Genomic DNA, 20,800 nt, shown 5'->3' with positions numbered 1-20,800 from the left:
CCCTCACTCTTATTCCAGTCACTGAGTATTTCTCTGTAATATTGGAAATTTTAAACTAGTATCTTCATGTGCTGAGGATGAAGACAACTGCTTTTACAGTGGTGTTACTTTATCCTTACAGAGCAGTTGTATGTGTCTCATGTTTAACTTGTCCCTGTCCAGCTGAAATCCTGTTTATGAATACATAAAGTCATAGCTGAAGTGAATTATCTATGTTCATATATGGACTAAAAACACTTTTACTTTTTAAAATTCAAAGTGGTTACCAACCCAGTACCAGTGTTTTCTGTCTCTTTTCAGTGTATAATGAAGATTTTTCAATACTAGTTCTCATCCTTTTTCTTAGTATATATATGTGTATATATATATATATATATATATGCATTTGTGAGTGTTTACACGTATGTTGTTGTGTGCCATAATGAAATATTCTTAATTGTTTTCACTGTACTGATACATTTGATGTACTGGATTTACATCGAGCTGGAAAAACAAAACATTATTTCCTAATACTTTTCTTTATCTCTTTTTCACAGTCATAATGAACGAAAAGTAACCTGCAAACATCCAGTAACAGGACAGCCTTCGCAGGACAACTGTATTTTTGTTGTGAATGAGCAGTAAGTGACTTCTGTTTGACCCTATAAAACACAGGTTTTAAAGGCCATTAATAATGAAGTAAGATTCAGTGATTACTAGTGGCAATATTTTTTCCAAGTCAGATCAACATGTAGATAGTTTTACTTGTTTAAATTACTTGAAAGTAATGATAAATATTTTATGCTAACTTTTAAGATATAAACATAGCCCAAATTAGTTCTATGATAGAAATGCATCATATTTATGCACTTTATGAATTTCCACTTGTCACTTTAGTTTTTCTGTAATTTTAGTAAATGACCTAGATATTATATAACAATCAAATAAACTTCCAGAAAGGGATACATTTTATAATCACTTAGGGACAATCACAAGCTGTTAATCTATAATGTTTTGCCTCATAGTTTCTCCTCAGCTGGTTATTTCCTTGGCCAGTTGGGACACTTCCTGAATCATTGGATAATAACTTGGATTTGCTGTCTTTGCATTAGTTTGTAGAATACACAGCAATGCAAGAAGCTCTGCATGGAGCTCATATCTGACCTCAAGACTCTGTTGGTGTCTGGGTTCTGGGTGTCCTACTCACCACCATTGCTGCAACACGTTACACGGTGGCTCGAGTGAAAACCATCAGAACTGGCCAAATTTCACAAATGTGCCTGTTCTCACCAAAGTGGGGCAAAGCCAGATGGGGTCTCTGGAAAGCATTTCTTCCCATTTCCATCTCACGCTCATACCTGTCTTTTTCCCTCCCACCAACACCTTGCACTAATAGAGAAATTCTATTTTTAAACAACATCTTAAAATTCATCTATAATAGATTTGAGTTTAGAACACAATGCAGGTAACTCTGCAGTGAAGTTTGAATTGCTTTCAAATTGGAAAAGTAGGACACAGGCTGTACAAGCCTACATCTAGGGGTGCTTTTTATTAGCAGTCTGCACACACAGCATGTTCTAGTGCTATTACATATTCTATTTTCAGGACTGCTGCAGCAATGTCATCTGAAGAAAAGAAGGAGCGACCAGTAAGCATGATATGTGAAGCAACTAACTATAATCTGACATCAGATTATGCTGCTCATCCAATGAGCCCTCTGGGCAGAGTAAGTCTTTATGTCCAAATAAATTAGGACTGAAATAATTCACTTATTCCAGAAGGTACTAGACAGTGCTATGTGTTAGTATTCCACTGAAAGAAAGAAGCAAAGCTTATATATTTTTCAGGGCACTTGACTGCTTCCACGTTTAATTTGGAAACTGAAGTGTCTGAAACAAATTGTCACTGTAGTTGTAATTTCCATCAGGTATCTCAGATTTTATGACTTGCACGTACTTAAATTGTCTACAGAACCTGACCTTTCTGATCTGTGTGAACAGCAAAAACCTTGAGTGACTGATGAGGCATCTGGGCCAGCATTGTTACAGAAATTGCTCCATCACAAACAATTGCCTGGATGTCTCCAGGTAAAACAGAGAGAGTTGGAATTGTGGGTAAGAAGGAGTTGTGAGAGAGGTGGGAGGTGACCCTGTGCTAAACAGCAGGGGAATGATTTCCTGCCATTGGACCAGAAGTAGAAGTCCTGCCTTCCTAGGAAAATTCCTGGTAAATGTTCAGGAGAATCCTAGGGTCACTTTAATTTGTGTTTTGCTTCTCCATTCACCCAGTTTCTCAGGAGGTGAAGGTAAATGCCCAGATGTTCTTATCAACTTTTAAGTTTATCGGATGAAGCTGATGAGCCTATTGTCTGTTTGGGGTTTTTTTTTGTTTTATTTTCAACTTTCCTGAGAGATAAGTGCACTTGCTACAAAATTAAGAAGTGTCTTAAGTTTCCTAAGAGACCAAGATAGCAGCTTTGATCAGTGACGACAGACAAGAGCTGTCATCTCTTCTACCCAGTAGTTAAGAGCTAAACAAGGGGGAAAAAACCCTATACTTTAGCTAGTCATTGAAAATTTTAACCCTGAGAAATGCTTTTTCAGCAGATTAATCCAGCCTGCAAGGGAAAAATAAACTTTAGAATGTGTTCTAACTGAGGAAATTCCGTAATGTCAGAAACTTGGATTGAAATAATTGACTTACCGTGTGGTAAGAAACATTGCAGGGTTCCTTTAAGTGCATTTTGGAGACTTTTTTTGTTTTACATACCTCACGAGACAGGCAGGATCCTTGACCTACATTAGAAAACTGTTATTTAATGAGAAAAATGTCTTAATCTATTAATGTTGCTGGGGGGAAAAATAGAGAGTCACAGATGTATTATAAACAGTAACAAAATCCATCTCAACTTTCATATGATCATGTGTAAGTCCATGCAGGAAAACCAGTTTAAAGTACAACAAACTAGAAAACCGCCAAACAACAGCAAAAAATAAACTCAAAACTGGCTAAGCCCTAAAACAACTAAGCAAGCAAAAAACCCAAGGTAATTTCTTGATAGAGTCGTAATAGTGATGTAGAATGCAGTAATTAGAAAGCTAGTTCTCTTGAAATTCATTTTCTAGGAAGCAATCTCAGGTTAAATATGCAAAATTAATTACAATTTAGGAGCATGTGTCTTACATTTTTCACACTTCTCTTTCAAAAGAGTAGTTGAAAATGCCCTTTAGCCTAGTGTTTGTTCCATAGTCTTCTAGAAGGAAATTGAGGTTTCTGTGGCCCACTTAGTGATTACTTTTACTTTCATTGATTAATGACACTTTAGTTCCCTGTGAAAATAATATTTTGAAAAAACAGGCTGTTGTTCTACTTTTCATTCCTCCTGTTCTAGTTATTTAAGTGCACTTAAAATATTAATGTGATTATTGTGTCTGTATGTGTAATTACTGCCCATCAGTTTTCAGGTGTGAATTTGTCTGAATTAGTGCACCACCATTTAAAAAATGTTGATTTTGGGAGGTGAATGCTGGCAAAGTATAACCACAGCTAATATCAGTCTGCCTTTTCTGGCAGCTATTCAAGGCTAAGGAGTTGAATCATTTCTAAAGATGCCTATGTAGAAATGGCCCATGGGTTGTACCTGGATACAAAACTGATTTTCTTCTGTGCTTTTACTCAAACATGTCTTCAAACAGTAGAGCCTGAAATTCTTGGCTGTCTTACTAGCTTTTGAATATAATATATAGAGGCCTGGTATATTACAGCACAATAAAACAGGAAAAAAATGTTGGTGAGGGAAGTTACAGAGAATTAATTACAGAGGAGAAGGATGCTTTGTGTGGTTGCCAAACCAATTTTTTTTAGGTGGTTTTTGTTCTCAGAGATAACTCATGAACACACCTGATACTGGCATGTAATGAGGAATGGAAAAAAAGTTTGGGGTACAGCTAAAGTTTCAGACAGTTGAGGGGTACAGAAGAAGGTTCTTCCTGCCATTAACATTAATTGATCCCAGATAGATAGGGAACTTGGAGAAGTTTCTATTTTGTGTCAGAAAGACTCTCTGGAGTCTAATACTGGGGCTAATATGAGGTGAGGCAAAAATCAGTTGCTGCCCAGTAAAAGTCTTAATTCCAATCTTGCTTTCCCACTGTATACATGAGGGGGGCCAAATAACACACTGCAGTTCTGTTAAGTGCTGCTTGTCTCCTGTTAGCTTGAAGCATATTTCCAAACATGGAGCCACTAGCACAGACCCCTGGCTGTGAAAAAGGTCTAGGCAGGCTTCAGACTGCTACAGAAGTATATATGTAGAATGAAGAAATTGTTTTAGTAGTGTCTTTTTTTTTTATCTTATCTTTCTTCCTGCTGTTAAAATCACTACCTAGACAAACAGGATTATGTGTCCTGAATTGCTTTTTAATGTGTAAAGTCAGTCATATTACCAGTCACCCTCCACATTTCAGATCTGCTGCTCTTCACTGCTGTCCTGATTATCAGCAGAATAAGGTGAACAATTTTCTCCCAGGAAGTGGTGTGCCGTGTTAGCCCAGGACAGCTGCTGAGGAACTCCTGGTGACTCCACTACAGCTGGGATGTTTCCCAGTGCTCATTAATATTAATCAGTTTGTTTATAGGTATTTCAAGCCAGTCCAGCTTTGAATGGCTGCTCTAGGTGTAGCCATACAGGTCTGCTCCGATTCCAGGAGATTTTGGGTTAATAGTCATGGGGTTCATTAGCAAACAGCACGGTGAGCAGGAGCAGTGTGAAGGGCAGTACAGCTCAGAGCTGAACATCCCTACTGTGTTTTTGTGGTTTATATTCAGACTGTCCAGTAGTGCTCCTTGTGCATCTTCTATTTTAGCCTCGCCTAAATGAAATCCAGTTTGCTTTATTATGCAAACCAAAGCACACTAAGAGGGAATGATTGGGAGATTTGCTTCAAGAGTAACCTCCTGGTCCAAGGGCAAATGCTGAGGCACAAACCCACCCAGCTCATGGACAACTGCAGCACTGGAAGACACCGAAATTGCCTATAAAATCCAGGAAGTAGCATCATGTTGTTCTGTGGTTTGCAAGATAATGTAAGCCTTGAAGACTGGCAACATATTTTTAAACTGAAGTTGAAAGTAACAAAGATACATATTTGTACTCTCTGAGTTGACATGGAAAAAATTGCCTTACTAGCAAGGTTCTCAACCTATGTTTTTCAAATATACATGCAATACATTTAATGTTAATTAATTCCTTTTCTGCTAGTTCTGAAGCTGGGGAAGAAGCCTCACATAAATCCTGTGTTTTTCTACCAGCTAAGCAGAGAGAAAAGACACTTGCAGGGTGATGAAATGCGCAGCCCCAGATGCTGACTGGTCTGTTACCCAGAGTTCAAAACCCTGCTGGTGTTTGTTTTTTCAGTTTTGGAAAACAGTGAATATCACTGGCTGGACTTCTTGGCTTCTTTCCCAGTACTGGATTTGTGCAGGGTTCTTCCCATAGGTGCTGATTTTGGAGGCATCTGAGTTGCTGGGACTGTGCCTTAGAATGCATCAGATGTGACTAAGTACCAGGTGTGACTTGAAGTTTGCTTGCTTTGTTACCTTCTACACCTTCCAACAAGTGATTAGTAGTTGGATCATTCATTCACTATCCTCTTTTTCTCTTTTCCTTCTCCAGAAGCTGGAGCTGGGCAGTATGTCCTGTATTTTTTTGTGCTGTGGGGTAAAAAGTACTCGAAACCTTCCGTTCTTTTTTTTTTTTCTGTCTTCCTATGTCCACACAGATAATCAGTTATGTCTGAGAGACCACAGGATGACCAGGGATCGCAGGCATAACAAGTGGAGGAGGTGATCTGGAGTCTGAGAACTCATAATTAGTTTATATATGCACCTACAGTATTTCAATATCCCAAAATACTCATTGTCTTAAGGTTCAGAATTTGTTGTGAAGTTATTCTCTTTATGCAGTGTGTGGTAAAATAATTACAAGTCATCTGAAGTGTTCTCTGTATTAACTAAAATTAGAAAACACTTGTGATGCTGCATTTAATTAAAGGAAGTTTGTATTCACAGTTGGTAGGATGTAACCCACTAAAACTCTGCTGTTAGCTCAGTGAAATTGGAGTCAATATGGGTTTTTATCAGACCTACCTTAGAGAGGGTTGTCTAAATTATCTGAATTTGTTAGACTTGACATAAGTGGTTGGTTGTCTTCAGAAGCATCCTTAATGCCATAGCTATTTTTACAAGTATAGGAATTCTGGAGCACTCTTGAGAGGTTTTGAACTTTGAATGCCTAATATTAGAGTAGGTATGAGTGTTAAATTATTTCTGATCAAAGTGTTAGCACAGCTTTTGTGTGGTATGCCAATAGAGCAGTCACACAGGTTAACAGGGAGAGATTAGTTCACTTTATGACTGGATTGTTGTATGTTCTTTGTTATGTATTATTCCTTCTTCACAGCTGGGTGTCATAACTCTCTTGGCTTCTTGCAAATCTTGGTCCATTTTGCACTGATAGAATTTTTCAGAAGAAAATGTGGAAGTTTTTGACATTTATTCTTAATTAGGTTTTCAATTGCTTGCTCTGTCTTGCTTTTCAGAACTGAGTCAAATTTCCGTATCTCCAAGGGAAATTAAAAGCACTCTGATTGTTTTTGTATTCCCTCGTGATTCTTGCAAAAAGGAAATACAAAACATCCTTGTTTCATTGTGTTGTAGACTCTAGGCAAGCACACATAGTTTTTGTAATGTTATTAGGTTTTTTTTGCCAAGCAATGTTGTATTCTTCAGTTAATGGCATCATTGACAGATGCTCCTCATCATTTTAAATGAAGTTTTCAGTTCATGATTTTTTTAACCTGCTGCCGGATTCTCTCTGAAGCACATGTAAAACCCAACTTAGTTCTGTGATGTGTGTTGAGAAAATTTCCATACAGAGACCCCACACCCTCATTTGCAACAAAACCTGGGTGTTTGTTTAGCATTCCTCCTTTGGGAATTTTGCATAACCTCATGATTAGTCTCAGTAGTAGAGATAGGGAAGCTGAAACACAGGATTGTATTGTCTCAATTCAAATGGTGGATTTGAAGCAGAGATGAGAATGTAGCTTTAAAAATTCACTTGAACTTTACTTCTGCACGGGAGTGTACTTTTCTCTATCACATCTCCTGGTCTCTGAGGCACCAATTCTTACAGAATTTAAAACACAAGTAAATGTTCGGCTCTTTTAGTTGCAGAACAAACTTTATAAATGTAGGCTGAGAAGAATGAAGTGTGAATTGGCAAAGCACTGCAGGTTTCTTTGTATCTTTTCCAATTTCTTTTGGTTATTCAAGTAGAAGGATGAAATCTAAAATGGTTTATTTTTCCTACTTCTCTTAATCATGTGTGATGATTACAAGATTGTAAAAAGTGTAAGCAACAGCTGATGTGACCTCTGGAGTTTCATGAAAAGGTTTCTAAGTTGACTTCAGTGCAAGCAAGTAAAATAATGAGTATTCAAACCAACCAAGAGATCACAGAACAAAGAAAGAATACTAAAAAATCAGTATATTTTAGGAAAGGGGGAATTATATCTTGTTGGAATCTGAACAAGTTTTCATGTGTTAGGTCAGTGTTGGAAGCAGGAAAGAGTAGAATTGCTTGCCCAGGTGATGTAATTTTTCATAACTAATAATAGTTCTGTGAGTTTACCTCTTCCTACAGCTCAGTAGGCATTCTACCTACCTTAGAAGAAGGTCAGATATGTATTTGGTTGGGTTTTTTCCTGTTAAAAAAACCCCCAAAATACCTTTAAGTACTTGTCTTGGGATTTGTCTTTATATTCTCTGCAGAAGAAAAGAACGAAATGCTGAAACCAGCAGAACCATCACAATAATTACCTAAAAAAAAGAATACAGTTGGTGTTCTGCAGTTCCCCAGAGGAACACAAAGAAGAAAAAGATCTTACAGAAAACAAAAGCGTTTTGATTTTTCTACAGTTATTGGTGTCATGGTTTCTTTAACGTGTTCCATTCAATTTAGACATCGCGATCTTCAAAGAAGGTTCATAATTTTGGAAAGAGATCGAACTCCATAAAGAGAAATCCTAATGCACCAGTTGTCAGACGAGGCTGGCTCTACAAACAGGTACTCTGCCCCTCTTCACCCCCTTCTTTTTTTTTCCTCTAATGTGTGTAGTACAAAAGACAACCACTTCTATAAAATACGATAGCAATAGCAGAGTGAAGCCATAAACTGGGGTCTTCAGTTAATTAACTACTTATTGGTTATCAGTCTGATACAAATAAGGCCATCAGACAAGTGAACACTGATAGATTATATATACATGATTCTCTCTAAAAAATCTAAGCAGGTGTTGGTAGTAAATAGCTGATTTAATTTCAGGCATGTCAAGATCGTGGGACAAGGGTGTATGACCCAGAGTATGGGTGTTTTTTAAGTTTCTTTTGTTAGACTCTATCTTTTTCTTTTTTCTAAAAATAGTATTTCAATTAAACAATTGTAAGTGAAGCCATTTCTTCATATATTTCACATAGGTATTTCTATTTTCTTAATTCAAAGATAATCATCTTAAAACCAGAGATTATTTTAGGTTTTCCTGTGGAGTGTAAACTAATCTGAAGTATGTGCTCCGTAGTACTGTGACAGTGTTCTAGCCTGCTGTAGATTTGCTATTCTGCAATACCAGACTACCCTTGCACTTTATTGGTTTGCAGGAATTCAGAGTGCAGTAGCTTGATCAAAAAAACTGAACAACAAAACCCATTAGGCCATAATAAGAATCTATTTTTCAAATCCACCAAGAACTCTGTAAGAACTTGTCATTTAAACTCAGCTGAGACAAATGTGTGTATGTAATTTTGATCTACGTTGTCATTTACTGTGCCTACTCAGATAGACTGGAATGACCTGCACAGATTTCTGGGTGCTGGTGATGAGTCAGTTTTTAAAAACTACTCTCAGATAATAAGATCCAGAAGTGTGTTTTTAGTGGAAGATTTTCCCAGGTTTAGACAATGCTGTGGCCTCTACTGTCGTTCAATGTTGAGAGTGAAAAATTCTCACAAAAGGTGAGAGATTTTGTTGCTGTGTTTTGGGGCACAGAATCACACAGTTGTCTTGGTTGGAAGGGACCTCATGATGATCTAGCACAACCTCCCCTGCTCAAGCAGGCTCAGCTTGAGTATGCTGAGCTTCAAGGGACCCAGTCAGGATCATTGAGTCCAGCTCCTGGCCCTGCATAGGACACCCCCAGAATCACACCATATGCTTGAGAGTCTTGGACAGGACTTTGTGCAGCTGGGCTTTGAATATCCTCACAGATAAAGACTGCACCACAACCTCTCTGGCAACTTGTGATGGTATTTGACCATTCTCACAGTAAAGAAGTTTGCCTCTGCTCTTTTGTGTGCGTTGTTTGTTTTCTTGTCCTTGGCAAAAGTGTGGCTCCACATTCTTTACAGTCTTTCATCAGATATTTATATACACTCATAAGATGCCTCCTAAGCTGCTCTCTCCCCAGACTGAACAGTCCCAGCTCTCTCACCCTGTTTTCATATGAAAGATGCTCCAATCCCTCAATCATCTCTGTGGCCCTTTGCTGGGTTCACTCCAGTACGTTCACGTTTCTCTTGTTCCAGTGAGACCAGTGCTGAACAGCACTCCAGCCAGACCTCTGTAGTGCTGAGCAGGGAGGAAGGATGTCCTCCCTCCAGCTGTTGGCAGCACTGCTAATGCAGTCTGGGATGCTGCTGCCTTTCTTTGCCACGAGGGTGCATTCCTGGCTTATGATGGTGCATGGGGTTATTCCTCTCCAGATGGAGGACTGAGCATTTCCCTCTGTTGAACTTCAAGAGATCCTTCTCTGCCCAATTTCCCAGCCTGTCGAGGTCCCTCTGAATGACAGCACAACCATCTGGAGTATGAGCCACGCCTCCTAACTCTTGTTATCTGCAGACTTGCTGAGGGTGAGCTCTGTGCAGCTCATAAATGGAGTTGTTAAATTGTCTTGGCCACAGTATCGACCCCTGGGGCAGACCATGAGGCACTGGCCGCCCACTCCCTGGGCCTGGCACTTCAACCAGTTTTTGATCCAGTTGGAGATGGTTTATGTGGTAAACAATTTGAATGCTGTGATGTTTGATTGGTGTTTGTAAGAAAGTGTGCTGCTGGATATTTATTGCCATGTTGTGGTAGTCATTGAAAGCCAATTTAGTCAAGAGTTTTATCAACAGGTATGGTCTTCAAAAATTTACAGTGAAAGCTTCTGCAGGTTTCTTTCTGATACTAAGATAATGTTTATGTAGTCACAGAGACTGGCAATTTTTGTTTCATTCAGGGTGTGCTGTCTCTGTGCACGTAAGGACCTTCTTCTGTCATTTTTCTGATAATTTTTAAGTCCAGAGCCAGCTCCCTTTCTGGAAGATGTTTGAAGTGAACATACATTTTCTGAATAACATTTCCTTGCTAATGCTTGGTTTATCCTTTCTTCTTCTTTCAGCTCATTTCCCCCACCCCAAAAAGAGCAGAGCTTGAAATATGAGGCTAAAAATTATCCTGGCTTTTCTTGGGTGGGGAAACTACCCAAAAAATTAACCCACCCCACAGTTTGTCATCACAGAATCCCTCTTCTTCATTGTCACAAAAGCTATTTACTACAAGAATATTGCTAATTCACACATACTTTTCTTCTTGGAACAGATTAACATATTTATTAAATCAGATTCTACCCGGATGTGTGTGCTGCAAGGCTCTGGCTTATTTACACTGCAGTAGTGGTGGCAGTCTTTCATTCTGAGTTGTGTGGTGTAAATTGGTTATAAGCATAAAAGAAAATTAAATTGCTGTAGGAATAAACTTTATTTAGGAAAGAAATTTGCTCTAGATATATGAGTGGTAGTAGAAGACAAAGTTCAACAGAGAGTTTCTTCAGACAACAAAGGAGGATGTACCTGAAATACTATCTTGCTCTTTAAGGAAAAAAAAGCTTTTTTTTTAATTAGTTAAACGGTAGGTTGTAATCTTTAGCATGCCTGGAAAAAAGGAGGCTCAGAGCAGGCCTTCCTACTCTCTACAGCTGCCTGAGAGGAGATTGTAGTGAGGTGGGGGCTGGTCTCTTCTCCCAGGTGACAAGTGGCAAGACAAAAGGAAATAGCCTCGAGTTTTACATTGGATATTAGCAGAAAATTCTTCACCAGAAGGATTGTCAGGCATTGGAACTGGCTGTCCAGGGAAGTGGTGGGGTCACAACCCTGAAGTATAATTAGATGTGTCAGTGTGGCACTTGGGGGACATGGTTTAGTGGTGGAGTTGGCAGTGCTGGGTAGCAGCTGGACTCAGTGATCTAAATGGCCTTTTCCAACCTAAACAGTTCTGTGATTCTCTGTTAACTTCAGGCTTCCTGGGTTACAGTCTTTGTTTGCAGTGACAGGTCAGGATGAGAAGTCAAATACTTAAAATAGCCAAGAAAATGAGCTACCAGCACACACAGCCCAGCTGTGCAGTGCCTGGTTCACTCTGTGAACCATTGCTGCCACCAGTCTGAGGGTTCTGACTCGATCACTGTGATTCATGCAGGATAGCACTGGAATGAAGCTGTGGAAGAAGAGGTGGTTTGTGCTCTCAGATCTGTGTCTCTTCTATTACAGAGGTAAGTTCAGCTCCTGAGAGCTTCATTTGCTAATTTTGCTGGAAGCAGATGAATTTTGACACACCACTCAAATGTAAGAAATAAGCTGCTGCTTAACTTAATGGATTAAAATGGTTGTATAGCTGTCAATATCCAGGCCTGCTACTCTTATCTTTTTTTCTTTCTTTCTTTCTTTCTTTCTTAATTACCACTTTCACATAATTGCTTCCTGCCTGCCAGGCTATGCTCAAAGGGCAAACCCATTCACAGCCACCTCTGTTACTTAATTCTGGGTTGTGGTTTTCTCACAGCTTCTGTTGCTAGAACTAAGTATGCCAGGTTAAATCTGATTTTTCATGCAAATTAAGCAGCTGAAATGGGGACGGGGAAGGGATTTAGTGCAGGGGAGCTGAAACTCTGCCTTTAGAATGATAAAGAAGATATATATGCCTTTGGGAACTCTAATCAGTGTTCATGAATGCTTATAAAATGAAATGTTGTCCAATTCCATGTGAGTAGAAGTCTCTGCTGTATTTGGAACAAAAGAATCTGTGAGTAACCTCATGTAGCTAGATTAGACGTATTTTACATGGAAAAAATTAGCTGCTTCTCATTCTAGTCTGGAGTTACGTGTGTTAGTGATCCCTTCACCATTGCAGATCATGAACTGTAGTGCTCCTGAGGAGATAAACATATAGGACTTGGGCGTAGGGAAACACAGACAATCCTGAAATAAAGTGTACGACCGTATTAGTTTAAAGGAGGCTGAGAATGAAGAGGATTGTAAAGCATGGCAGAATAGAAGAGTGTAAACAGGGCCATCTGCAGCCTTAACTGTGGGTGAAGGGTAGCAAAGGGTTTCAGTTTGGGGTGAAACTTCAGAGTTGGTAGAACTGGTGCTGATGCTGGTGATGCTGCAAGCAGAGACTGATGAAGTTAAAATGGTGTTCTCTGAAAGTGCAGCATGGATCCAGTCAAAGACAAACCAGGTCTGAAACATAAAAGCTCTGTTTGCAACTGGTTTAGCTAACAAATTCTGAATTATTCAAATACAATAATTAGACTTTGCTTCTCTATCCCAAGTGGTACACATAGTTGGATAAACCCCTGGTGAGTCAAAAATCAGGCTAAAATTTCAGTCATGGAGGCATTGACTGACTGATTCAGTTACACTGTGGTTACCTAAGTGGTCATTATATACTCTGTGCTTTTTACAGGCTTATTTTAAACACATCTTCAGGCTTCTTCAAAAAGTTGTGAAGAAAGTGCTACATTATAGCTGCCTTAAGGACAGATTAAATTGAATGTAAGCACTGCACAGGAAGTTTGTCAAAATAAAAAAAGCAATAAGCAAAACCAACAACAAATAAATATAAATTGCTCCATAACCTTAGTTTTATTTTCTACTGTTAATCTGCCCAACAAGCTGAAATACAAGCAGAATAACCTGAATTGTTTATGTGATAGATGTAGCTTTTAGCTATCACTCACTAGAAAGTAGTTAAAGCTGTTAAAATGGAATTAAACCTGTGCAGTGAGAGTCCAAAATATATTAGAGGTGGCTGCTAAAATATAAGAAGCTTTTACACTAAACCTTTTATGTTTCTGTTAACTCTGTCTCAGATATTGAAAAAATAGAACAGGGAGAGTCATGCACTTGCTCCCAGATCAAACCAGAAACTGTGTTTGTGGTTGTGCAGTTGTGGTTGTTGGGTTTTTTTGGTTTTGTTAGTAGATTTTACTAAACTTCTACAATCGTGTTACAATGTTGGCAGCTGAAATATAGTTTATAGATGAAAAGAAAAATCATGTCACTGTATTTTTTCACAGCTTAGAGAATACTCTTTTTCTGTTCCCCCATGGCATGAAGGACTGTCCACTTCCATATTGGAAGGTTGTTGTTGGCACAAATAAAAGTGCTTAGAACTGGACGGAAGATCTCCTTTTTTTTCTCGTGTACTGTTCAGACACAGCACACAAGTAAAGATGGGTATGGGGCACTGGAATATGTAGATAAAAGCAAGCCTGATTGGAAACAGATTTTTAAAATCTGGAGCTGGAATGTAGCGGTATGTCTTTAACAAAGACCAAAGTCCTCCAGACATGCAGCTCTTCAGTGGAACAAAAATGCTTAATGCTGTTATGTGGCACTAGTGGGGGGATTTACTCAGTGATTAGTCAAAATATAATCTAGCAGAAGAGAGCTTTTCCCCAAAACAGAAGTCCAAATAAAGTAAACCCCAACATTTGCCACATGTTCTGAGACAGGGGGGAAAAAAGGCACATTTTTGTGTGTGGCTAGCAAGGAGTTAATATTTGAAGGGAAGGTGGGATGGTTTCAGTCATACTTAAGGGTACTGTTGAGTTCCTGAAAGCAAATCCACTCCTTTTCTTTTCTGCCTTCTAACTGGAATCATTTTGTGCTCATCTCTGCAATTAAACAACTATCCCAGAAAGCGTAGTTTTTACATCTAATCTCTCAGGTGATACTAAAATGGCTGGGCACAACTTTCCCCATATAAATAACTTAAATGAAGGTTCTGCCTGTTCAAAATCTAAGGACTAAAAGAAGAACCTGGAAAAGATTTGAAAATTCACACATAAGCAATAATCCTTTTGTGCTGTTGAAGTATTTTAATTGTAAGTGTTTATTTTTCGTGTTTGACATTTTGTAATACCTGTGTTTTCATCTTAATTTCATAGATACACAGTCATTTATTGTGGGCACTCTCTTCAACTAAGAGAAGAGTTATGGGGGACAGTCTCTTAAGATACTGATTACAAATAGAAGTTCTGTACGTGAAACACAATTAAGATTGACTTTGTGAATTGCATCCAATTATTCCTTTATTAGAGTATAATTGGATTTAAAAGCTGGATGTGGCTTTTAGTTAAAATGTCAATTTTTTATTATGATCTATTGATCTAAAATTTTGTGTAAGACAAGGTTCTGGGAAAAGGGTGTTTGTTTAGGGGGAGAGCTTTTTTTTACAAATTATCTGAAACGTATGTATTCTTACAAATGGAATGTAATTGACTGTAAACTCTTTGTGGGAATTATAGTTATAATTTATAATTAAATATTATAATGGGGATTATGTAGCATAATATGCCTGAGATCAGAAGAAGAATGTGCACATTTTTGGTAAGGCCAACAGTCGTAAGCAGTGTTTTAAACTACTTGTGTTGTCATAGGTGTTTTTACTGAGCAGGCAGTAGATATGTGGTGTTCTTGTTCTTGTCACTGAATTAGAGGCTTGACTTCCATCTTCTCTTCAAAGTTAGTCTGGGCTCCTGGTTCTTAATGCATTCTCCTCTGAGCTAAACTTCTTGTTAGTGCTCGTGTGAGGCTAAAAGAGTTTCATCAAGTGTCTGAATGCAAGTGTTGTGTGTCCAAAGGCTGTTTCTCTAATCCAAGTGTGCATTCCCAGATGAGAAAGAGGAAGGAATACTGGGGAGCATACTTCTGCCTAGTTTTCAGATATCTGTGTTGTCTGCTGAGGACCATATTAACCGCAAATATGCCTTCAAGGTAAGGGAATCAGCTTTTCCATTTGATTTTATATCTGAAAGCACGAGAGCCTGGTCATAAGAACTCATTTTGACAGAGTTATTTGGTAAAAAAAGATTGAGGCTGATTTTTACATAATAGAGTAGCAGAAGTTTCAAGTACTTAGCCTGATGTAAATATAGACATAATCACTAGAATGGGAAAATGGATGGATATCACTTAGTAATAGGGTTTTCTCTTTAGTTCGTGGATCTTAAATATTCGGTGGTGCTTACTAATTGTAAACCAGCATCTGCAGCTGGACTTAGCCCACTAATGAAAGTTCATTAGTTATTTAGATACAAAGTATCTTTACACATAAATAAGAATAATCATTTATTATCACTTAAATCACAAAATTACATGAATCACTCTCAGGAGTGTTTTATGACAATCTTTTAAATCATGATATAAATTACTTTACTAAATATTTTGTCCTGACTTTTTTTGTTGTTGTTTTATGAGCTCCTTTTGGCACTTCATTTGGTCTCCTAAGCAAGACATCATTTATTTACTATGGTAAGTACAAATTAAAACTTACTGTATCATTCAGACTGCCAAAATCCATGCCAAAATCTTATTTATAAGAATTATATTAATCTATATTAATGAATGCTCAATATAGTTTTTAGTAGATTGAAGAAATTTAAGTGCTTTTTATTTAATGTATTAATGAAGAAGCCACTATGATTGAAAATTACAGGCAGTTATTTTGAAAATATGGATGCAGTGACCAAGAAACATTGTAGTGTTCCTTTTGATTTTTTTTTTCTGATCATATTATTTGCAGAAGTCTTACTAGATAAAGCATTAGAGTGAGTATGCAGTAATAATATTTGTCTCTCTTCCTTTACAGAACCTTTCATTTTTATTGCAATGACCATGTCATTTCCAATCAGGCAGCTCATCCAAACATGAGGACCTATTATTTCTGCACAGATACAGGGAAGGAAATGGAGTTGTGGATGAAAGCCATGATAGATGCAGCACTTGTGCAAACAGAGCCTGTGAAAAGGTAGTGTGGGTTGACAAAACAGTGGGACAGTGTATTGCTTTCTCTTACTTAGTTTATTTAATGAAAGGGTGGTCCTTAAAATAGAATGTAAATTGGCCGAAGTGATTTCTGCTTATATTGAAGACCCCTTACTAACTGGACAGAATTGGATAAAATTTTGAAGTAATAGAAATAATCTAAGTTCTGTTCTGAATATTGACTGTAAGGAGCTAGAAGAAAAAAATGAATTATCCCTTTAGCCAGTGGCATCAGAAGAAGTCCAATGACAAATGCTGTGTGCAGGCGTGTTTGACTTCCCTGCCCTCCTGACTGAGCAACAGCAGCTCAACTGGTGGTAGCCTGTGGCTTAAAACTGTCATAGTTCTCAAATTCACAGCTGGAGTTTCCAGCTAAATTAACCAGTTGTACCTGTGGGCAACCTGTGGGGAGCCATTCTTGTTCATCATTAAGCTGTCATCAAATTTATGCTTACCTGATCTGGAGCCTTATCTTTCTGTGCCTGTGTGTTGACAACGAAAAGCAGCTTATCACCGGAAGCTTTGTGTTCTCAGAAACCGCACACTGTCTGCTGCTGTCTCTCCAGTGAGCAGTTTCCTCTCGGAATGTGGTCCCTAGGGTCAGCTCCATGGCATCTCTAATGGAGACCTCATCAACCGAAAGTTTAAAAGCTCCTCGTTATTGACAGCACAGAACTTATTGCTGATGGCTGCTGTCACTTGATCTGTTCTCCACTCTGTTAGTTCCTGCTACCCTGGAGCTAAATAAATGTCAGCAGTGCTGAGAAACTCTTAAGTTTAAAAAAGTAGTAAAAAAATCTCATGGACACAGGTACCAGAGAAGTTAATAGTAATAAACTTAATCTGAAAAAATGGGTTTGTATTGCAGATAGAATGGTAATTTACGTATGGAGAAATTACTAAACCAAATCAAACCCACTCTACTTCAAACAAAAATCACATATCAATTGTAAAAACACTTTGTAGAGGAATAAAACTGAAGGGGGTAATTCTGAATCTTTTTCTGAACCAGTGAAGTGACCTTCATTTGCTATTTGCAGTACTGTGAATATCTGCCTGGATATCACAGGGAGAACGGGCTTGCCAACAGCCAAACAATTGTCAGAAAAGCAACTTACATAACATGGTCTTGTTTTGGTTCAGGCAAGGAACCTCAGAATGAAGCAGAAGTAGATGTGACCTCTTTGAAAACTTTTTTGGTAGCCTGGAAATAATTACTTCAGACCAAATAGATTTCAAGAAACCAAGTCTCAAAGACTTTAATATCTCTTAGCTATAATAAGGAAGAAAACCCTTCAGACATCTGTTTTCTAAAGAATCCATCTTTTGGCTATCAAACCAGTTCTTGAAATGAAACGTAGCAGGATATGATCTTATGCAGAAGAAATACTTCTCCTTCCCTGTAAAAATCTGTTAAGTATTAAGTGTTTTATTACCTCATCTCTAAGTAACCTAAAGTTTGGCATGGCATGCTCTAAACATAAAGGAGTTTTTTTCAGCCAAATTTGGCAGTGCTTTTGTTTCTCAGAAGTTCTTTCTAGGGGTTCTGACATTGCACTGACTACAGTTGTCTAACAGACTAGATACTTGCAATACAATAAATGAGTAATTAAGAACTTGCTGCCATAGATATTCATGTAACCTGATGCTGGGCCACTTTTGATTGCCTGTTAATATCAAATGCCCAATGATAAATCAAGAGTTTTTTACAGTATAGTTCTTTAAATCTAGAAATCAGGGTACTTCACTGCTTATGGTACTCTGGAAATCAAATCCAACGGTCTGTGAAACCAAATCTTTTAAATAATTTTAGCACTTTAATTTGTGTCCTTATTTTTCTGGAGATGTGAGTTCTTTGGAGAGGATAAAGATAAAAGGAATATTTAAAACATTAAGTTGGTGGGAGGGGAGAGATGTTGCCAAGTTTTTCATAAGCTACTCTTCTACTCTTATTTTCCACACATAGTTAGTGACATAAACCACAAGTGAGATACTGAAGTGAGAAAATAAAAATGTACTCATTTCTCTTAGAACTCTTTTCTGTTAACAGCAGAAATATCCCCTTCTGGTGTTTAGTTGCAGGGAAGGACAAACAGTATTTGGCCCTATTAACTTAATTGTAATTACTCCTTTCTAAACATTTTTGATTTTACCTAGATAGTGCGTTGAAGTTTAATAATGTACTGAGAGACCTATTAGAATGATTAAACCACTTTAGTCAGTGATGAACTACTGAAACTGATGACTCAAAATATGGTCTCAAACACCCTCTCTGGATCAGCAGAACATCTTGCTTATTCCATGCTGTATTCCTGCAGGCCACAGTTGGGTTGTATCTGAGTCCTGTTTGCTTGCTTGTGTTTGTAGATGGTCACGTCCACCAGCACACTGATTTACCATTTTACCCTCAGTGCTGATTCTCCACTCTCCAGGTTTCAGTGTCATTTCTCTGTCCTTTCACTGTCAGCTGCAGCCTTTGTTTCTTCTCAGTGATGCAGCATGTACTAAGAAAAGATTGCCTTTTTCCCTCCTGGTGTAGTTACTTTCCCTGAACAGCATAAGCCAGGCTGCCAAAAAAGCACTTGTTAGCATAGAGACGTCCACACTGGGGGCTTACTGACATCACTGGGCTTGGAAAAGATGGCTTTTCCTTTTCAAATGCCTCTGCCTTGCTTGGTTAAATCACAACCCTCATGTCCATCTGATCATTAAGCATGTGCTCCCCCCTCTCCAGCCCTTTCAGAATTATTTCTTTATATAAACCAGCATAAAATAGTACTTTTCCTGTATTGCATATTACATATTATACATATGATTCCTGTTTGGTTGCAGAAATCTATAAATTGCATTCAGCATATGCTGAAAGACCCATGTTCTATGCTCATTCTCTTCCTCTTCTCCCCATCCCGTCCTCAAATAGCCTGCAAGCCTCATTGAATATGTCTTTGAGAACTAGCTATAAATATGGAGCCAAATATACATATGGATTTATATTTGTTACATTTGCCTGTTAGTTTCTGATAATTTTTTCCCATATGGATCCTTCACTGTGGATCCTTCAGTTGCTCACACAGAGTTGGCTGATGTGGTTTCACCAAGTTAGAGAGCCCAGAACTCTGAATATCAGTCCTTCAAGCCTCTACAGCATCACAAAGATTGTAAGATGGAAATGTTTGGCTCTGCTGTGTATAACCATAGTAACAAGTGATACAGCATGAGGCTGCATGGAAAAAAAATTCTGTGATTTTTGGAGTTGTTGGTTTTTAATTAAAACACAGTGGAAAGTACTATGAGAGTGTGAATTGAACACAGTGCCAGGTTTTGACTTTGCCACATATAGGATGAGTATCCTAGAGATGCCACTCTCCCTCTCCACCACGGATTTTCCACCTGTTTTTCTGCTCTAAAGCCCCTGGAGAACGATTTATAAAAAGTTTTATGTTATGTAAGGGGGTGGGTGGTGCAATTGAGACATGCTGCAAATATTAATGCCTGTGTTCAGAATTATTTGCAAGGTAGTCCTTATATTCATTTGGAAACTGCAGAGTGCTGGCTGAAAACTGAAACCTTAACACCCTTTTTGACATGATAATTGTGGGAAATGGAGTTTGCCAGTCAACGTTCCTGTTGGGAAACTCCTTTGGTTTCTGCTAGAAGACTGGGTAGTACAGTTTTGAGGTGGGAGTGAGGAGGTGATCCTTTTTTTTTTTCCACAACCTTGAGAAGGAAGCTAGGCTGAAATGTTTGGTCTCAGGAACAATTTAAGGTCTTGTGGGGGAAAAATAAATGCCTTTTGTTCACAATGGGATAAGCATTATTGCTCCTGGTCAGCTGTGTGTGTGCTGGCCTTTTTACAGACACTTGAACTGGACACAGTTACAAAGATGAATAATGCATTTGCAAAAAAAAAAAAAGCAGAACAGAACAAAAAGTTAATTCGACATCATCTTAAAATAAAGTGTTGTTCTTAGTTTGGTTTTACAGAGAGATGTAATCTTAAGGAATTGTATCTCTTCCTCTTCTTTCCTCCCATACCAAAAAAATGTAGAGCAAAACATTTTAAGGCGGTGGTTTTTTTCTAGTGAGCTAAAACCAAAACTCACTATCTGAGCTGGAATTGAAGTTCAGGTCCTCCCAGTACAGCAAAAGATAGATCTTCTTGACATTTTGAAATTTTAAAAAGATCACTAATAGAACTGCACACATCGAGTACTTGTGTAAATACTGTAAAGCAGTAGCAATCCTAAAAATATCATTATTTTTGTGGTACAGTTCCTTAAGTCAGAAGCTATTTTTCCCCTTAAAATTAGAAAAGCCGCAGTCATTTTCCACAAAACCTGTGCCAGCCAAAGTGATAATGTACCAGAGAAACCTAATTGATACCAATGGCCATGAAAAGTCATTTGCTTTCTTTAAAGGAACTCATTGTATGCTAAATTCAGCAGTATTGTGAATCACAAGCTGCCTTTGAAAATCACCTGAATTTCAGGCTGTGGACATTTCAGTAGCTCTTGGAGAGCCACTGAATATTTTTACCCTTTAAATGTTCAGCCCTCCAGGAACTGAACATCCACTTTTTCAGACTCTGGCTTTATTTCCTGTTGTGCAC

General features: G+C 38.2%; 1 protein-coding gene across 16 annotated transcripts in view; it reads left to right on the top strand.

Annotated features, from left to right (window-relative positions):
- LOC121673010 (pleckstrin homology domain-containing family A member 5-like) overlaps window positions 1–20,800 on the top strand; it is a 102,175-nt gene that overhangs the window by 32,958 nt on the left and 48,417 nt on the right. For all 16 annotated transcript variants that reach the window (XM_042046008.1, XM_042046007.1, XM_042046011.1 and 13 more), the window contains 6 exons: window positions 537–620; window positions 1,585–1,705; window positions 8,003–8,107; window positions 11,558–11,630; window positions 15,041–15,141; window positions 16,059–16,174. In XM_042046008.1, the coding sequence (XP_041901942.1) occupies window positions 1,598–1,705; window positions 8,003–8,107; window positions 11,558–11,630; window positions 15,041–15,141; window positions 16,059–16,174 (503 nt within the window). In that variant the 5' untranslated portion in view covers window positions 537–620; window positions 1,585–1,597. Of the gene's footprint in view, window positions 1–536; window positions 621–1,584; window positions 1,706–8,002; window positions 8,108–11,557; window positions 11,631–15,040; window positions 15,142–16,058; window positions 16,175–20,800 lie in introns of those variants that run through there.

Source organism: Corvus kubaryi, unplaced genomic scaffold (genome assembly GCF_017639235.1).
Source record: "Corvus kubaryi isolate FWS band 111438036 unplaced genomic scaffold, C.kubaryi_AGA036_p1.0 65088, whole genome shotgun sequence".
Taxonomy (NCBI): Eukaryota; Metazoa; Chordata; class Aves; order Passeriformes; family Corvidae; genus Corvus; species Corvus kubaryi.
The sequence above is the reverse complement of the archived record's forward strand: the minus strand, read 5'-3'. Positions and strand labels throughout refer to the sequence as shown.